At 40.9% G+C, this 20,765-nt stretch overlaps 1 protein-coding gene across 3 annotated transcripts in view; it reads right to left on the bottom strand.

Annotated features, from left to right (window-relative positions):
- The window catches only part of agmo (alkylglycerol monooxygenase), a 58,735-nt gene that overhangs the window by 20,475 nt on the left and 17,495 nt on the right, over window positions 1-20,765 (bottom strand). For all 3 annotated transcript variants that reach the window (XM_037785594.1, XM_037785592.1, XM_037785593.1), the window contains 7 exons: window positions 12,601-12,704; window positions 11,605-11,700; window positions 8,355-8,421; window positions 8,037-8,102; window positions 6,052-6,131; window positions 5,561-5,695; window positions 2,615-2,731 (listed from right to left, as the gene is read on the bottom strand). In XM_037785594.1, coding sequence (XP_037641522.1) covers window positions 2,615-2,731; window positions 5,561-5,695; window positions 6,052-6,131; window positions 8,037-8,102; window positions 8,355-8,421; window positions 11,605-11,700; window positions 12,601-12,704 — 665 coding nt within the window. The remainder of the gene's footprint in view (window positions 1-2,614; window positions 2,732-5,560; window positions 5,696-6,051; window positions 6,132-8,036; window positions 8,103-8,354; window positions 8,422-11,604; window positions 11,701-12,600; window positions 12,705-20,765) is intronic.

A 20,765-nucleotide genomic window follows, 5' to 3' on the forward strand; every position in this document is an offset into this window, starting at 1 on the left:
AGGCCAAATATAGTAAACATAAAATCAACCCATCAACAGGATGCAATAAAACCGTACGTCTTTATGTTTATCCAAGAGTCGTAATCCATAAGCCCCCATAAGAACTATATTATCTGAGCCCTCACATGGGAACAGAGAGAGAGATATGATTACGTTTTCCGTGAATCTAACGGAGGGGAATTCGGGCCTCGACCCATCCATCAGAGCGAAGGAACAAGACTGTCAAAGTGTATTAAAGCTGAATGATCATTGCATGAGAGTTCAGAGGCTATAGATACAGTTGTTTTTAGTAAGAGGTGTAATGAGCGGAGAATTATTTTGGTATCAAAGGTTATGTGAACTTATCTGTGTTCAATAACCCAGGGGGCTCAGCCGACCAGACACACTTGGTCACATGATCTTTTTGGTTGTTGCTTTGACCAATCCGAGACGCCACGCTCGACAGAAAATCCACCACAAATCCCTCAGAGTTGTCAGGTGGAGTCACATTTACAGACATTTTTTTTCAAAACTAATACAGAGGAGGAAGTGCTAATTTTTAAAAAGTGATCGAGTGTCAAACTGCAGCAATAACAGCGGAGGACAGAAATGAAAGTTAACATCTGGTGGCAGCGGACTGATTGTGTTATTCTGTTGTCCCCCGAGACGAAGCAGATTAACTCATTATTCAGGCCATTATTGTAGCCGTTATTATGATGACGTTACCACTGAGGAAATACACCAGTAGTGAAATGTTACTACTGTAAGTTACAAAGATAATAAACATCCTATGAATGTACTGTAAATCTTTATTAAAAACTATATATGGGGATTAATATGCAGAGAAAGATCAGGCATTATTTCAGATTTTTTCATGATCCAATCATATATCTATATCTATATATCAATCATATATCTGTGTTATTTTTTTTTTTGCTGTTTCTCGCCTCCAGGGATGTAACTGCTCAATGGTGGAGGAAGTACTCAGATCTTTTACTTAAGTAAAAGTAGCAATACCAGAAGGTAAAAATACTGCTTTTACTGACTGTAATAGTCTCGCAATCAAAATTGTACTTGAGTAAACGTACAAAAGTATTGGCATCACTTAAAGTACCAAAAGTAAAAGTACTTTTTATGCAGAATGACCCAATTCAGGATTACAATTATTGATGCATTAATGTGTAAGCATCAATTAAATGTTGCATTCAAGTTTTATCTTAACCTATAATAATACATTATATTTTCTATTAATAATCTGAATCTGCAAAGTAACTTGTAACTGTAGTTATCAAACAAATGTTGTACATTAGTAGTACATTTCCCTATGAAGTATAGTGGAGTAGAAGTAGTACAGTACTTGAGTAAATGTACTTAGTTACTTTCCACCACTGTAAATGCTGACCCATTAGTGTTGAAAGCAAATCAGTGCAACTAGGACAATACAAAATTCTATAATTGCACATAACTTAGCTGATCAAAGTTGCTATATTATGTCAAATGATTGGTCTTTGAAATATAACTTACATCATAGCAGGTACTAAAGTCCAACTTTTGCTGTCATAAACACACTAATAGAGAGTTGTGCTGAGATAAGACTTTACGACTTGGTCACTTCCCCTCTCTGCCTCCAACAGTAACTGTTTAGCAGACCTATAATAAAATGTACATGTTGGCCTGCCGATGATGTAATTGAAGAGTAGCTTCACTTTATGTTTTCATGGCTTTATGGCGTATCATCAATTGTCAAGCTAAATAAGCGCCTAGCGAACATGTGGGTATAAATACATAACAGTGACATGATTTATTATTGGGCCGCAGCGCTCACTTTGTTATTTTCCCCTCCAAGTCCTGATTGCTGCATCCTGAAGGCTATTTGGGTTGGGAAATGGTTGACTTGACAATTAAGGCGTTTGTGTTCACTGCTGGACCACCAGCTGGTGTTTCATTCGCCGAGTGGGAGGGGAACCCTCGACCCTGGAGGGGAGGTGTGTGTGTGTGTGTATGTGTGTGAGGGGAGGAGGGGGGGGACCACAACTGAAGGAGCACCACGGAGGTAGCGATCAGAAAAAGACAGGCCATTTTATTTGGGAGTTTGAAGAAGCTGGGCGTGACAGCACTTTTTGGCTAACCAAAACTATGCCTGGGGAAAAGAGGCTTCCAAAGATAACTGCCGAGGAGACCTGTTTCTCTTTTTTTCTGACGGAGGAGGAAGGGGGTCTTTTGGCTCGTCGAGTGGAAAATAATAGACAAAGGTTGTTCTAAAGGGGAATGCCGATCAGTCATTCTGTCATGATGTTAGACAGAGCTAGTCTTTTCCTGCTGGCTAAGTAGAGGACTCTGCTCGACCATGGAGCAGCCACAACAAACTGCATAATTGGGTGAAATAATGTTGGCAAACAAACACGCAGCGCTCAGCCTTAAATTAAGATCCCCGGACCACCTTGTCATGCTTTATATGAGGGATTACGGTAGCCTAAACATAACAGTAGCCAGCGTGTGACCAGAAGGTCAACCACCCTTCCTTCAGACGGACCGTCAGTGTGCCTTTGAGCAAGGCAGTAAACCTTCTAATCAAGTTTTAAAACACAATTCCTCTGCTGACATTTACAGTTTTCCTTATGAGACACATACGTACCATTTTGTTCTCGAACATATCATGGTAAGTCCCCAGCGCCATCAGGAAATGTATGACCATGTAAACTTGTAAAGGCAGCGTCCAGCTGGGATCATGAGGCACTTCCTGTCCGGTAACCTGCACATGGAAAGTAAAACATGTTTAATTCCCCAATCCCTCATTTTTTGTAAGTAGAGTCATTTTCTGGAGAGATTCTCACACCCTACGGTGTGCCTGCACTTATGTAACGCAGATTCAGTCATGTTTAACCTAATGTTTATGGTAACTTGTTCAGAAGTTTTACAGTAGATAGCTGTACCATTCAGAGCAGAGGAACGCTTATACACTGACTTCTTATTAATAGCCATTATAAAGAAATATAAAATGTAATGTGTTGTGTGTATTAATTCATCATGGCTTTAATTGACCAGTAAAGCATATATATATATATATATATATATATATATACACATTACATAATTATAATAACTATCTTTTAGCTGTTGCTCGACAATCTTTCCAAATACCCCCTGGTGTACCCCTGGTTCATAACGGCCATAAAAATAATTACCTTGCAAAGACATTTAAGTTATAATCCTTAAAGGGATAGTTCAGGTGTTTTGAAGAGGGGGTTGTATGAGGTACTTTTACTTTTTTTGAGGTATTCATAGTCAATATATTACCTACAGTAGATGGCGCCCCCAGTTTGGAGAAACAGACATGAGTACCAGCATGGGAGCAAAGCAATTGAAACTGAAGACATTGTATCCAAATATACTCTCGTCAAAGCCACCAGACTCTGTTGAAAAAAACAATTATTTTACCTTGCAGAACACCGGGGGTTGCTGGTCCACCGCTGCCTCGATCGGTTAGTTTGTTCGTGTTATTGTGCGACTTTGGTGAATCCGAACAAACCAAAGCCACACAATAACGCAAACAAACAAACCAATCGATGCAGCGGTAGACCAGCAACCCCCGTGTCTGGTGGCTTTGGCGAGAGCACAGATAACGGCTTTAGTTCCCCGTCGAAAACATAGACTGTATAGCTGTCTCCCGGCAAGGTAACCTGGTGAAAATATTGTAAATATAGAGTATGCTTAAAGTGCTAATGATACGTTTTGCTGCCGGCCCCGTCCACAGCAGTACATTGCTTTGCTTCCGTATGGTAACTCATGTCTGTTTCTCCAAAGTGGGGGCGTGCCGACCGCCATCTACTGTAGGTAATACACTGACTATGGATAAGTAACTCATACCTGAACTGGTTGATTAGGCAACACCTGGTTGTTGATGGTAATAATATAAATGGTAGCATGCTTATTTTGATAACACAGGTCATAAGAGTTTTTTTTTTTTTTAAATGACGCGTGTATCTACTGCTGCGGGCAACAAACACACCTTAAGTTGCTTTGCCAGAAAAGCAACAGGTGTATATGTTTAACGCAGCCAAACAAACTGTGAGCTGAGAGAATTCATCAGATCACCATGTTGTAAAGAAGTAAAAACTACACTTCCTCTTCAAAATGCCTGGCACTGACTGTAGTCTTCCAGATCAGGTTCAGTATGTGCATGCTGTGAATCTCTTGTGTTTGGACACACAACTTTAATCCCACGTGGGACTCTACCAGTGGCAATCAAAACTTCCATAGCCTATATTGAATTGCTAATGCTGAAAAAATGTCATAACTAATATCAAAAATAGACGTTGAAAAATATTTAGGAGTTATTATAACTTTAAGAGACACTGAAAAGACAATAAAAACAGCATTAGGGCATGGGTTAGGAAAAGGAAGTAATGGAAATGGCAAAAACAACAGAAAACAAAAGTGAGTCAGTAAGGATGTTTTGGGTCTTTAAAAAGGAAAATGCCATAATTGAACTCATAAAAGTCATGTTCAAACCTCTCTGATGACCTCTCTCTCTTTCTACTTCTTATGTGTTTATTATCTTCCAAACAAAAAGACTTTTTCTTGCTTCGCTCTCCTCGCAGGCTGACTTTCAAAACTGGTGAAAATGAGTTTGTTGTGTTCCATCTACAAAGCCATGCAGTATTTATTGGGTGTAGCGGTTTCCCCCAAACACACAGTAATATATGAGTCCTTTCGTAAGAATTCCCTGAGTCATCTGACCTGTTTTTGTCTGCTTCTAAGCGATAAGTAATTAGTCCTGAGGGCCTTGTGTTGAAACAGCAGCCTTTTTGGGAAAGAAGTACAAAAAAACTGGCCAATCACAGATGTCTGTCTGTAATTCGGGGGGTTTCCCAGGATCCCGGAGAACCAAACCACCACATGTGGGTTCCCCCCGCATCCCATCCCCAACCCTGTAGGTATTCCAGCACGCTGCTCTGCTTATTCTCAAAGAGCTGAAACACGTTCAGCCTTCTCTTTCCTTTCTTTCCCTCACCGGCAGATATCAACGAGCAGCCGTCTGCACGAAGCCTTTCATGATATTTCGGTTCAATTCCAGCTCTGTCCGTGTTTAGAATCGCCCCGCTGGGTTTAAGGGGCCAATTTAATTGTAAAGGCAAAGGGGAGGTTTCTTTTTTTTTTTTTTTTTTTTAAGTGTGAAGCATGAGGGAAGTAAATATGTGACACCATCAGCGTTATTTCAAAGCTAACCGCTGGGGCATTCGACTGGAGCCTGTGTTTCTTTCTGCACACACACACACACACACACATTCACACTCAACTGCATGCGGTTTTAATCCCGCAGACTGCGTTTTAAAGACGGTGAAAATGAACTTATTGTGTTCCCTCTACAAAGGCTTTGCAGCTTTTATTTGATGTGGCAGTTCCTTGTAAAACTTGTAGAATATGTGAATCCTTCAATAAGGAATGCTCTGAGTCATTTAGGCCTGTGCTTTTGCGTGTGTCACAATACTTGTAATGAAGCCTGAGGGCATTATTGTGAAAATATGCCTCCTGCAGGAATGATGAAAACAAAGACTTTTCTTTTTCTTTTTTTACTAACCTTGGGATTGTCGACGTAGTCACCCAGCCAAGATTTACCAGGTTTCCAACTCGGACCTTTGACGAAAGTTGCCAATTTGTCGCTGATAGTCTTATAATTGCAGGACCTTTTCCACAAATACCAATAGTAGTGCAACTAAAAGAGAAGAAACCCACAAGTCAAACATCAACATACAATCAAACGCTGCATTTAACTGATCAATGTTAATGAAAGCAAAGCTGCGATAACTAATCCAGAGCAGGCAAGGGTTTCTGCTTTCATTGGGCAGCACATTGCTCACACTGTGCTCTGCCAACAGCGAGGGCAGCAAAAATAATCACAACATCCACCTCCTGGCATTTCACTTTATTGGCCTCCTTCACCTCAGCTGGCCAGTTTGTTTGGAGTGGAGTAATAATGTTATGGTTACAAAATGGCCAGCAAAGGGAAACCTGAGCTCACTCCTCCCTCATCTACTAAAAGGTGTTTATACTCAGAAGGATTTGACCAACCTGAACATGGAGGATTTCAAAGGTGTTGATGGGGACCACCAGGCCGTAAATCACTTTGTCTGTCTCTGGAGCGAAGGTACCTGAGAAGGACATGTGCAGTTTTTATTTGCAAAACTAAATAACATGAATAAAAAATACCTTAAAGGTACAGTGTGTAGGATTTGGCAGCATCTAGTGGTGTAGTTGCAGATTGCAACCAACTGAGTACACCTCCAATCACTCCTCCCTTTCCAAGACTGCGGTAACGTGAGCTGCTGAATGCAAAACCGTGGTCCAATCCAAACCAAGTCAGACTATGTAGATATAAACGGCTCATTCTAAGCCAACGAAAACACAATGATTCTTAGTTTCAGATGATTATACACTAATGAAAATATAGTTATGAATATTATTTTCAATTTCTGCCAATAGATGTTACACACTGTTCCTTTAAACTCGTCTTTTTCCAGCATTTCAAGCTGAAAATACATTGATTGTTTGCAAACGTTTTCCTATTTACACATCTAGCAGACACTACAACAGTAATATTATCATTCACCTGGAGTCGTGTTTGTGTCCACCTGGCAAATGTAAGTCCAATATTCACTCTCCTTTTAGCTCTGTTTTGGTCTCCACCAAATCCTGAGGGAAATATCTGGCTCTTCAGCCAATCAAGACATAATACGTTTTCCCAATGTTTGGTGAGACGAATACTCCAAGGAGAATACTCTAAGGAGTGAAATATATAACCTGCTACAGAAGAACAATAATAAACTTGTGATCTCAGCTTCTGGGATCAAACTCTTAAAACTATCTAAAGCCACAGAGAGAGAGAGAGAGAGAGAGAGAGAGAGAGAGAGAGAGAGAGAGAGAGAGAGAAAATGGGCCCAAGGGATTTCTGGGTAATGTAAACCTCAAAATTTAATCAGTTACCTCTTGCTGACGTTTGGTGCAAAATTGCTGAGTGGAGTATAAAGGCTACAGGCAAACCTACAGTTTATAGAGTCACTGTTTCCCTTCATTCTCTAGTTATAATGGGTCATACCACAACTTTTGGTTTCCATTCAATATCAAGCAATGAGAAGGCAGACATCACAGACACCAGTACAGATACAAACACCAGAAACAGTTCACTAATAACATCTTTCATGACTTTGATGCTACACAGGAGATTGTGATATAAATTTGGAGATGTGTAACAGTAATATTTAGGAGCCCTTTGACATCACAAGCTGCTAACGCTAACACTAACGCTTTATGAGTCATAAATGTTACTGAACACTTTGGCTACATCCAAAATCACATACCATGCACTACATACTCAATATGTGTACCATCGTTCAACATACTTTTGGGCAAATAAACAGTAGTATGTGTCTTTCCAGACGCAATGACCTTTAATTACTACGTCACTTTCTCAAAGCCTCCTTGCCGGTTAGAGATGCGTAACCATGGTAACTCGTGCCAACCTCATGTGACTAAATAATGATTTTTGAGAATCAAAGTCAGAACTAATTCAAAAACTATATTATGCCTAACAAAGTGAAATCTTGTGCAAAATACTGTGAGGTTTTAGGACTAGGACCAGGCGGCAACCTCCAGTTCTGAAAAGTGAAGCCAATGCTGAAGTCCCTTAAACTTGCATTCTTTCTAATGGCCAGCAGGGGGCGACTCCTCTGGTTGCAAAAAGAAGTCTGATTGTATAGAAGTCTATGAGAAAATGAGCCTACTTCTCACTTGATTTATTACCTCAGTAAACATTGTAAACATGAGTTTATGGTCTCAATCGCTAGTTTCAAGTCTTCTTCAATACAGCATGATGTTCATTTAGTAAATGATGGTCCCATTTAGAGTCAAATAGACCATAAAGCAGGGTATGCTTTAGGAAGTGGCTACCATGTGATTTCGTCTTACAACTTTAACCCTTTCACAGTGTGTTTTCAGTTCATGAAAGATAAATGTAACATTTTGTTGTTAGAAGCAACTATGTCATTACTTTTGCTTACCGAATAATCTGTCCCATATGATGAGGATTCCTCCGTAATTCTTGTCAAGGCAGTAAATGTTCCTCCCTGTGGGGAGAATATATTGTGAGATGAACATAGAAGATATTTAAAAAAAAAACAACACACTTCTAACCTGACCATAAACATAATTAGACATGACCAATTATCAATATTTCAGCCTGTATCGCATGTTTGATGTTGCCCTTTCTGTTGATGTTCCACATCAGGTATGGCAAAAACAAAAATACTCTCTGTAAAACTTTATAACACAAGAAGATTAGATTGTTGCTCTCCTTCGTAAAATAAAGCTTGTCTCACCGTGATGAACTCTGTGATGTTTTGGGGTGTTGAAGACCCACTCCAGAGGTCCAAGGTCTCTGATCAACTGAGATAGAATAATAAAATACATCACATTGGGATTAAATGCATGATATACAGAATATGTTAAGTAAATTTAATCACAATCTGATTTTATGGTTATGAGATATCTGATATCTTGTGTGACAAATTGACATTTTGTCCAAGTGGTGGAAGGTTCATCCTCTAGGGAGCTTTCAGTAAATGTGTTACTAAATTTCATGGCAACCTGCCTATTTGATTTGATTATTTTTCAGGATTTTTTTTATCTTTCCCTGGACAAAAATGTTGGACAAGGGAAAATTCTGACTTCACAGTGATTCTTGTCAAAAAGTCAGAGGGGTCACCAAAGTCTTAAAGATTCATCGTCTGAGAATCACGAATGTCTGCCAATCCATCTATAGTAGATGTTAAGATGTCTCACAGGAGAAATGAAAACTTGGTGGCGCTAGAGGAAAAGTCAGAGGATCACCAAAGTGATTCGCAAGACACCATGAATATCTGCACAACATTTTATCTTAATCCATCTATTAGTTGTAGTAGTAGATATTTCAGGCTGGACCAAAATGGTAGACCGACTAACCGACAGACCAACAGACGGACATGGTCATCCCAAGAGCCATGGCGCTAGCATGGCTAAAAATGCCCAACACAATCTCCTAGAGTCCAAGATGATGTCATCAAATAACGTTATTTGTACGACCAACAGTCTGAAGCAGGGATGATTTTTCTCTTTTTAGCAGTGCTCAGGCACACCTAAATTTCATCTCAGCACCCAAAAAAAATAAGGATCTAAGCTTCTGAGATCCGCGGGATCGCCAGCAATCCCAGCCGACATTACTGTCTTTAAGAGTCTTTAGAAAGCTCAGTCTTAACGCCTGTGAAGATATTGGTATCACATGAAACAAGAAATATCTAAAGAATCCATCGGTACCAACCATGTCACGTTAGCTTGTCAAAAAGGAGGCTAAATAACACTCCAAAGTGAGGCTAAATTTTTGAGAGGGAAAACAGGCATCCCTACAGGCCTGATCCTAGAATCGCCCCTGATCCAAATCCAAAATATATTCAGTTTACTATAATATAAGACAAGAAATAACAGCAAATCCTCCCATTTGAGAAGCTGGAAGCATCAGATGTTTGAGATTTTGCTTGAAAAATGACTTTGAGCGTAATCAATAGTTACTTATCCTTTCAGCTCATATCTTGTTCTGTATCAAAGTTAGACTGATCAACCTTCTGACCAGACATAAAACCAAAAGATTACCATTAATAACTGTTGGAAGGATGCATTCTGGGACACTTGTTTCATAGTTTTAGTTATATCTCTTTAGTTAATAGGTGACGAAAAGTCAATATCACGTTCATGCATTCCTAAATATTCATATTCTTGTTTGTTTTCCTGATCATCGTCATATTCATGGGCTGGTAGGATGAGGAAAAATATGTTAACAATGCTGGTAGTGTTAAACCCATTAACACACACATATAGAAAACTTCTAGTTTAATATAAAGGACGATGCAGTTGAATGCATCATGAGTACATTTTGTGCATAAAACTATCAAACATGAATCACTTTCTCCACTTAGATATCAAACAGATGCATCAGTAAGTCATTAAAGATTACAGAGCAAATTTCACACAGTTCATGTTTCTTTTCTGGCTTAAGCTCTCAGATATTTTGATGTTTCGCATCAATACGACAGACCTCTCAGTCTGGAGAAACGTGCACGGCTGGACAGAATTTCTTAGTGATTCATTATTTCCATGTAATGGCTGCGTCTGGCAGCCGAGCGTGAGAGTTTTATCTTGAATGAAAAGGGTCTCCACCACTTCACTCCGGCTCTGAGGCTGGACCGGCGCAGCGAATGGCGTGCCAATAAATTACATGACATAAAAAAAAAAAGGCCATAAAGGAGGCATAAATTACATCCCTTCAGAAAATTGTGACTATTACGACTGTTTTCACTAATAGTGCACTAAAAGATGGAAGGCGTTCCAAATCCATTCATTCCCGCCAAAGATTGTGGGGATTGTAAAAGTGATACTCGCAGTCACTTTAAAGGCGGAGAGAGCGGTCATGCTTCTGTTTGGAATATTTCATAAAATCTCATTATTTTTTATTGAATTCAGGTTCCACTGCAACACGGAGTCTACAAAGGCTCGACTTAGCAGACGGATTAGTATTGGCACAGGGAGAAAGATAACTTTAGACTTTTCTTCAGTCAGATTACCCTTTTAACTTTGCACAGGGGAGATTTATACACAGCTAGATGTGCTAAATGTTGAGTGATTATACAATATATTTATATACATATTTCATCATTGTAATATACAGTACTCAATATAGTTTTCACGTTCTCCACCTGCATAAAACTGGTCAAATTAAACAGCTCCAAGTCACAAGTATCCATTATTCTCTTGATATTTTAGATTTAAAAAGATGCCTGTAAAGCGGCAAAAACCAGCAAATGGCTCCAACAAGTCACTTGAGCCATAAGCAATGTCTAAAAGGATAAGTAATGAGAAATTAGGTAAATCCAGGACACAAAAGAGGTCTGCATCCTGCTAGGCTCCAAATAAATAGTTTATTCCTCTTTTCAAGGCAACGTTTCCATCTACAAGTTCTTCCTCAGGCAAGTAAATCATGTAAATCCTCACACTGGAGAATCTGTAACTGGTCATTTTTTGCTAAAACTAGAATTACCGCATTGTGGTTGTGTGCCTCCGCCAAAAAGTCAAGTTACAGTCAAAATGTCATCACTTCATAATTTTGTCCTAATAGAAATGTGTGTGAGATTTAGTCATAATTAGCATATGAATTCTTGAGTTATGGCCCAAAACATTTCTTTGTTAGAGTGACCTTTGACCAAAATCGAATCAGTTCATCTTCAAGTCCAAGTGGATGTCTTTGTGCCAAAATTTAAGAAATTCCCTCCAGGCGGCATTAATCATCATCTTAACTTATCTTGACTCTCCATAAACACGTAAAAAGTCTGCCTTTCACTCAAAGATATAAAACAGGACGTGTGTCTGGTCATGACTGATGGTAGTTGTTGTTGTTTGACTGCATCGGTCCAACGCTCAAATCTTTTAACACGTAGCGTGGACGTGGGCTCACACATTGTCCCTTTGTCTCCTCTTTTTAAGATCCGGATCAAGACACAGTCAATTAATGACAGAATTTATAACCTGTGTTTAAATAGTTACCTCAGTGTGGATCCAAAACTGGTAGAGAAGGTTCAACTGTATGTGGACGGCGAAGACGGTGGGGGGCGCAACCAGAGCCAAGGGCAGGTAGAAGATCTGAGGACGAGAGGAGAGAAGTCAGTACACAAGTCCTCTTTTATAAACATAATATAGGAACACATCAAACTCAAGGTATTCAGTTGGTTGCAATCTGCAACCACATCACTCGCTGCCTCCAAATCCTACACACTGTACACTTTAATGGTGCTTTTAATAGTTTTTGGACAACAATGTAGCTTTAATGCCTATGGGCTCAGACTACACAATATTTACCTTAGCCAGCTGAAGGTTATGTTTTCGGTTTGTTTGTTTTTTTGTCTGTTTGTCAGCAGGATTACAGAAAAACTACTGGCCTGAATTTCCTGAAACTTGGTGGATGAGTATAGCATGGGTCAAAGAAGAACTCATTACACTTTGGAGCAGATCCGAATCACGGAGTGGATACACCAACTATTTTTCACTTTCGTTAACATTGCGAGATAGGGCATGGCCTTGGCGGAGGTCTGCGAGTTGTCCGAGTGCCCTTCTAGTCTTGTCTGTAAATATGGTCACTGTGTCAGATGAGGCGATTATAGAGTCTCTCGCAAAGAGACATGAAAGACTACACATTGATCCCCGACCAATCATAGCTTGCCATCTTTCACGACCTGCGTGATGTCATCTGGAAAGAATGTAAACAAACAATGGCGTCCAACCCTATTGGTCAACATGACAGAACGCATCATGGAATTTGTCAGAGTAGTTGTCGTCCACCATGCAGATACAGTTTCGTCCATTTTTGTTCCCGACGCCCTACGTCTGTTGTGACAGGCTATTACCGTGCTGATATTGTGTAATCTGAACCCGGCATTAGACACGGAGAAATAAGATATATCAATCTCTGGCTACACAAACAATAATCATTCCCATTACTATGTTGACAATAATAAAAATCAACTTGAATGAATAACATCTTACCCATGACGTGAACTGCTGGGTGAGGGACTGTCTGAGGGCGGTGGTGAGGTTGTAGTACTCTGAACTGTGGTGAACCTGGTGAGCAGCCCAAAGGAAGGACACCTCTGGAGGAAAAATCATATAGATCCAACATAAAACAGGAGTCCACGAGTCCAAATCTCATGTGAGGTTATCACTTCATTCACCTGCTCACTAATGTGTTACAGAGCTAACGGCAGCCATGTCGTCTTTCATGAGATTCATATACGGGCCTTGAACCCTCACACACATTCAGCTGCCTTTACATCACCACAAGTGATTTATCTCAACAATCAACCTCCCCAGATGAGTAACTAGACACTTTCATCCCCAGAAGGAGCCGTTTTGCTCCCGGCCAGCCGTGGTGAGAAGCTGAGGCTCGAGTGTAGCCGGCCATTGGAGGACGTGGAGGACGAGGGGGGGGTTTAGGGGTATTCGGCTGCAGCTGGTTAGCGTCCAACCTGATGTCCCAGCGCTCCAGTTTACATTCCTCTGCTGTGTTGTGATACTTGCTACATTAATATCTATGTTACACTTCATTTTAACATCCAAAGGGAACATGCTTGTTAAGTTTCACTGGATCTCCGGGCCGTTTCCGGACCACCCCGCCTAGTCTGTGCTTTTTGGCACCTCCTGTCCACTTTGGCCTCTGCAGCCGTACAAGAGAGAACAGTAACCTTCAAATATTGCAGAACCACAAAGCCCCATATAGACTACGTATAGTGGTGTATTTGTTATAATAAAAGCAGCCCAAGTTATTAAATGAGGTTTGAGTTTTATGGAGCAGCCTTGATGTGTGATGGGATTTAGGATTAAGGGATCAATTATGAAGCAATTAAACGTCTATTATTACACATGGCATGCATGAATGTGTGTCCCCGCACTGACACACAACCTTATTTTTAGCTTGTCTATCTAAAAGGTTTTTTTTATTATCCCAAGTGCCTTTCCTTTAAAGGAGTAGTTCAACATTTTGGGAAATATGTGTATTCACTTTCTGGCGGAGAGTAAAGAAGAGAAGATGGACACCACTCTCGTGTCTGTACGGTTAATATAAAGCTATACAGCCAGGAGACGGTTAGCTTAGCTTAGCATAAAGACTGAAAACAGAGCCCGGCTAGTTGTTTACCCTCAGTCTTTGTGCTAAGCTAATTTAACCGCCGGCGAGATGTAGCTTCATATTTACTATACAGACCTGAGAGTGGTATTGATGTTCTCATCTAACATCTAAGTCTCCGGCTGATAGTGAATAAGCATGTTTCTCAAAATGTCAAACTAGTCCTTTGAAGCAGTGATTCTCAAAGTGGGGTCCGTGGACCACCAGGGGTCCGTGGTACTCTGCCAGGGGGTCCGTGAATAGTTTTCAGATTCATTAATTTGAATTATCAGGAAATAAAGTAGATCTTTTTTTTTTTTTTTTTTTTTACAAAAGGCTTCATAGTCCAATAAATAATATTTTAATTTTAGAATCTACAGTAAAATAGTTCATAGATTATGTTAACAAATCTATAACTCTTGGAATTTGCAAATATGTTTAATACATATCTAATATCTTTCCGATACATTTCTCTTGTGTTGTTCTTTCACATAACTAAGACTATAGAAGTGTAAAAAAATAAGCTACGTCAAATTATTCACATACAGTACATGAGGGCGTCCCGGTATGTTCTCTGTCTTGTAAGGGGTCCTTGGCTGAAAAAAGATGGAGAACCTCTGCTTTAAAAGTGACAGTGTGTAGGATTTGGCTGGATCTAGTGGTGTGGTTGCAGATTGCAACCGAATACCCCTCCGTTCACTCCTCCCTTTCCAAGACTGCAGGAACGTGAGCCGCCGAGTGTAAAACCGTAGTAACGCCATGGTAACTCTCGTTACCTCAGTTTCACAAGCGTGTCGGAGAACTACGTTGGCCTTCAAGTAACATAAAAACATGAAAGGCTCTCTCTGGAGCCAGTGTTTGGTTTGTCCATTCTGGGCTACTGTAGAAACATGGCAGAGCAACATGGCAGACTCCATGAAGAGGACCTGCTCCCTATGATATGAAGGGCTCATTCTAAGCTAACGAAAACACAACGATCCTTAGTTTCAGGTGATTATACACTAATGAAAACATTGTTATGAATATTATATTTCATTCCTGCTAATAGATCCCCTGAAATGTTACACACTGTTCCTAACTTAACATATCTGAGACTGTGAAAACCGCCAAAATTGTTGGTTTCACATGATGAGAGTGTTTAAGCACATACACTAACAGCTTTTCCTAATGTGGGATTACTTCGTTCTATTTTGAGAAAATCATTCAAAGCCCCATCTCGAACTCCTCCTCGCTTGCTGTTAATAAACTTGTGAATCAGACAGGCAGTCGAAACCCCCCCAATGGGCCGATGGTCCGCTGCACCTGAACAAACACGCCGCTGAGCACTGAAGGTGTGCAGTGTGAGCAGAGGAGCACCGCGTTCTGTCCGGACACGTTTCCAATCAGTGAAACTGAGGTGGACTTCCTCAAGCGTTTGGGGAAACCCCGAGGAGCTCCGTGAGCAAACCACCGCTCCCGAGCAATAGTCCACACCTCGCTTATTTAACAGGGTTATTGCTGGGTTTCGGCAGGTGTGAGAGAATAAATGTCCCAGGGAATGTTTTTGGACGCGTCGCATACGGTGTTAAATGGTGTATTTTGGATTGAGTCGAAATGGAAGCAACAGGGTTGGACTTTATTTCAAACTTTATTTGCCCTTTCAACGCAAGTGACAGGCAGTCTGCGGACGAGGAATGAGTGTGAGAGGAGAGGGGTAAAGGGAATATAAAAAAGAAGAGAAGTCTGACTGCATCTACAGCAGTCAAGCACTAAAATTATGACGTTTCTTCCGCCCTGAACCATGGGGGATTCAGAGATGGACTGTCCTGCTAAGAGACATATTGAGAGGATAATCCAGCCTTTGTTTAATTCCAGCAGCCTGAGTCTTTTAGCTTTTTTTCTTCTCGCTGGAATCGCGCTTGGCAGGGTCCAGGACTAAGGGCGGCTAAGATTGATGCTTCTTGTCATTGATAGGAAGTAGGAACCGCTAGGCTTCACTGCAAGCCCATGTCCTCATCTCAGGACTCGGCGGGACACTGCATAGTTTGGCAGGGTCTATTCAGGAGGGAAGCCCCGTTAATGGTGAGAACCAATGCCACAGAGCCCCGCGTTCCCAGCAAGAGCAGAGAAACGCTGAGGACGGCACTTCCATCTGGCCTCCAGCGAGCCTTCAGCGAGCCTCCAACTCATACTTTCTTAGGAATAACAAGCATGAGTGCACACTAATCAGGTGATGGACAGTTTTGACACTTTATATGAGACTCTTCGCACAATAAAAATGACAGCAAAAGTCATTCATTCAAATCCCTAAAATATTATGTTTATGTTTACCTAATAAGGACCTCTAGTGGCTGCGTGAATCATGACTGTTGTCAGTATGGAACAAAGGTGGAAGTAGTGGTAATCTTTGTTTTAGCGAAATGTGGGTGTTGTTTCAGCATTGCTCACAGCATTGAAAAAGTACATATTTAAAGGGTAACTTTGGTATTTTTCAACCTGGACCCTATTTTCCTGTATTCTTTTTCTATGGAGACAACAATTTTTGAAATTGATCCAGTATTGAGGGATAACGAGCTGCGAGGGCAAGTGAGCAGCATCAGTGTAACGTTACGTCCACTAAAAGTGCTTGTTTTTTCACCACTGACAGGCTCAGATTGTTATTACAAGTGTCTGATAACATTATGGAAAGGCACCTAAAAAGAAATAAAACCTTTTCTTACCTTTTTCTCTTGATACGATCTGTTTGTTATTGTGTCCAAGTCCCGCTCAAGGAGAAGTCTCGTTGTGAAATCTGAATATCCATCTACTCTGGCTCAAATAAATACGGGCGGCCATCGAATTCAAAGACTTCATCCACCTTGTGGATATCAACTAAATATTCAGCCATGACATTGAAAATCTTTTAGATAACACTAAGCTACACTTTCTGTACTCCAACACAACAAACTCTGCCCGGCTGGCACTCCAATTCCCCCATGGATGTATTCCACCGTTGTCCTCCGGCAACACATCACCTCGCCAGATTTCAGAACGAGACTTCTCCTTAAGCGAGACTCTTTCCATAACGTCAGACACTTATAATAACAATCAGAGCCTGTAATGGCAAAAACAAGCACTTTTAGTGGACTTAAATGACGGTGCCAGCTTGCCCCAATAGCACCATAGTGCAGCCTATGAGCAGCTGCTGTCTGCAGCGCTCTCCCTCAATTTCAGAAATTGTTGTCCCTAGTAGTGAGTTATCCATAAAATATTGGGGGTTTGAAAAGGTTGAAAAACAACGAAGTTACCCTTTAAATTCAACAGCATCATCTCTTCTCAGACAGAGTATTCAGAGTAACAGCGACACCGTTTCTGAGATGAGAAGAGATGTTGCGGTTGACTTTTTTAAAAGTAATTTTTCCATTCTCCTCCATTGGTTTTGGGTGGAAGCAGATATCTCTAAACCTGGACAAATAAATCAAAAATGTCTGCATGGGCACATACCACTATAGGGGTAAGTAAAGGGGTAATTTGGATGACAGTTTCCTTTGATAAGTGGCTGTAGTATAAACATGATCATAAACATGATATATCCCATTGTATATTGTCATGTATTATTGTTTACATGGTCTGCCGCAATACTAAACCCTGTGCAACTAAAATAAGCCTTACTGTTCTGGTATTCCCCGCCGGGATTCACCACGCTGCGAGAAGAGGTCTGGCAACAGGGGGTGATGTCATTCTACGATTTCAGGCCACACTGTTGAATTATATCATGACACATAATCAAGGGCTATAAGTCATCATCAGTCATGTTACGTGACAAAGTTAGACTTTAACAGAGTCTGTTTACGTCCACCTCAACCCTGTCACGAGCAGTGCTTACATAACCAGAGCCATATAAACGCAAGAAAGCAAAGTCCTACACAGCTTCATAAATGTAGCAGCCTGCAGTAAGTGCCGATAATGATCAATCTGTACCTTGATAACGCTGCCATAAAAAGAAAGTATGACTAGTCAAGAAGAAAAATAATCAGCAGAGATGGAGGTCTAAATCCACTCTCTATAAGCAGCAAACCTTATGACATGCTTTTACATTTACATCAATCAGCTGCCAAATCATCACCCTCATCGACAAACTCCTGGCACTAACAAACGGCGTCCTTCATGTGCAGCCCTCTGAGTGGTGGGCCGCCATGTCAATCACAGAGGTAATGGCGTGTGAACAGCCCTCCAGTGTTTGGATTGGAGGGCTCTTGGATGGGGCGCCAACCCAAACAGCGAGCGCCGGACTCGGTGGGACAGTCGGCCAACTCCCCTCTGCCGCTGCCATACTTCATGCTGTCCACACAGCTCAGTCACACACACTAAACTAAACACACTAACCCTGGTCAGGCCCACTTACAGCTCCCACAAACACGGCGTAAAAACTATGTATAGAAAGTGAAGGGTGACGTAAAATGCCTTTTCTGTTGTATTTTAATATACAGTAATCAACGGTCTATCCTCAACCATTCAATTAATTCTAACTTACTGGAATCCAAAACACTCAGACATAAAACAGTTTTATTCTTTGCTCCCTCTTTTACCGCTCTCTGTTGCAAACACAAAAGGAGTAGTTAAGATTAATGTTATAAGAAGTTTATATGGAAGATTTAAAGTGCCAAAATCAAAACAAAGAAATAAAGTGAAACACAACACCCATTGTCATATGTTTTTCCCTTTTAAGTATGCATTTACTGTCATAATTAAATGAAAAAGATATGTTAAAAGGGCAATTACTTAGCTTGTTTTATTTAACAGCTGAATTAATTGTTTGAGGTGCGGGGAAGCTATTTCTTTTCTGAAAATGAGACGAATTGTCCATGCCGAAGTTAAATTACAACACAGTACATGCAGACTTAAAATGATAATACATATCACTGTGTATTTCACTTTATTTATTTATTTGATTTGTTTTTATATAGGCATAAATATTCCATAGCGGTTGGGTATGTCTTTCTTTGGTAAAATTAGACAAAATTAATAATCCAGAATTATTCAATTAGTCGACTAGTTGTTTTTTTTCTTAGCCGACTAAGATTTCTTTAGTCGATTGGTCATTTTTTTATGCTTTTTTCATGCTGAATGACTTATTTCCAAGAAACTTATGAGCACATCTTTGGTAAACACCAGATTTAAAGTGATGCTTTTCAACATATTCTCATCCCAACTCGTCACATACCTCCCCTTGGCGTCACGCCCCTTGGCAATATAACCACTATAGTTAGGTTTAGCAAAGGACTACATCACATGGTTGGGCTTAAAACTACTACATTTGTACAGTGAAAATGACACTGAACGTTGTGAACAGGGGACATGAACAAAGAGCTGATTGTAACGTGACGCACGGGACACGAACAGCGGTCTCGTGCCTTGTGTTTGTTGGAATTTGATAGTCATTTTTTACTTTTCCGTAAGGCTGTCCTCAACCAAATAAATCCTTAGTCGACTAATGCTCATACGATTTTGTCGACAAATCGATTAGATGATTTAATGGACAGATCTGTAGTTTCGCCACAATGAATCACACAAAAGCACCACTTTAAATCTTGTGTTTACCAGAGATGTGCTCATAAGTTTCTTGGAAAGAAGTCATTCAGCGTGAAAAAGCATTTGGTTACAGCCAATAAGTCGATTAATAGACTAAGAGGGGCAGCCCTACTTTTACTTTTGGTTTAGATTTTAAAGGCAGAACTGGGGATTTTTTTACAACCTTTCTGATCACTTGACTCACATTTCTTGACCTAATGGACTTCCTTTCTACCAATGTTGCTTTGTCTCACAGATACCACCAGTTAACATTGCTTAATAAAAAGTTATCATGGTGAATGGTGAGACCTACGGACACCCAAGTTGTGAAACAAAACTTAAAGTAATCCACATGTGAGACATTACCGCTCATATTCATCCTTCACGTTCTCACTTCATCCCTCCGATCAGTGGAGGTTTGTCCTCAGCGGTGGAAACTCTCCTGGTCTGTCAGCAGAGGGAAGTCTGTCCGTGCAGCGAGGGGAGTACGCGAGGGCATCAGTCAGCCGGACGGTGGCCTCTGCTGAGCTCAGCGACCCTCTCAACCATCATAACACATCTTCTTTTCCACACGTTGTTTAAAAGGTGCACATACAGGCCCTGTGGAAGTTATCCCTTTGTGATGTCTAGGTTCAATCAGAGCAGTGTCTCTCTCTGCAGACAGAGAGTGAGAGCACAGTGACCTATAGATCACTGTTGATGTTATCTCTGCCTCCCATGAGGCCTTTCACTTCTGCTGCCGTGAGCGAGACCCCCACATCCTGACCAAACCACACCGACAGAACCAGCAAACCAAGTGGGGGCCCGGATTCTTTTGTCGGCCCTGCAACCTGCACCGGGCCAGGAACTCACCGTCACGGTGAAGATTTATGGAGCCCCGGGGCCGCCCGGGGGCAGGTTAAACCCCACCACCTCCGCCCTGCCACACAGCCCCGAGGACCTCCTCTTTAAACAATAACATCCACATCGGCTGCGTCTCCTCGGGGGAGCTGAGCACATCTGTTTGCTCTCGGTCTGCTGCTGTCTGCAAGGCCGGACACAGCAAACAGATATAGAGGATGTAGTGAGGTGCTAGGAAAGCAAAAAAAAAAAAAAAACGTTGCAAAGTTTTGCTCATTAGACGGAGCTGAGGGCCATCAACAGGGAAAACTGGTCAATACATACACCTGGAACTTCTGTGAATATACATTTTTTCAGCTCCAATTTTTGGAGTGGTATGTTTTTACAATTTGTTTACGTATCTTCCTGTCCATACTAGGGATGTAACAAGAACCGATACTGATAAAATGTGATGGTACTCATTTCTCACTACTCATTACTCACTCTAGTACCGCAGGTACCAAAGTTACCAGGGAACTTGAGACTAACAACGTCTAAAATCCAAAAGGACGCAGTCAACTCACTATCGACTTTTCCAGGGGACGCACACACACTATTTTTTCTCTGATAATGCTACATAGTGAACAACAAATCTGTTGAAATGGGCAGGATGAGAGCTAGCAAATGTTAATAGAGGTTGCAT

Source organism: Sebastes umbrosus, chromosome 11 (genome assembly GCF_015220745.1).
Source record: "Sebastes umbrosus isolate fSebUmb1 chromosome 11, fSebUmb1.pri, whole genome shotgun sequence".
Lineage (NCBI taxonomy): Eukaryota > Metazoa > Chordata > Actinopteri > Perciformes > Sebastidae > Sebastes > Sebastes umbrosus.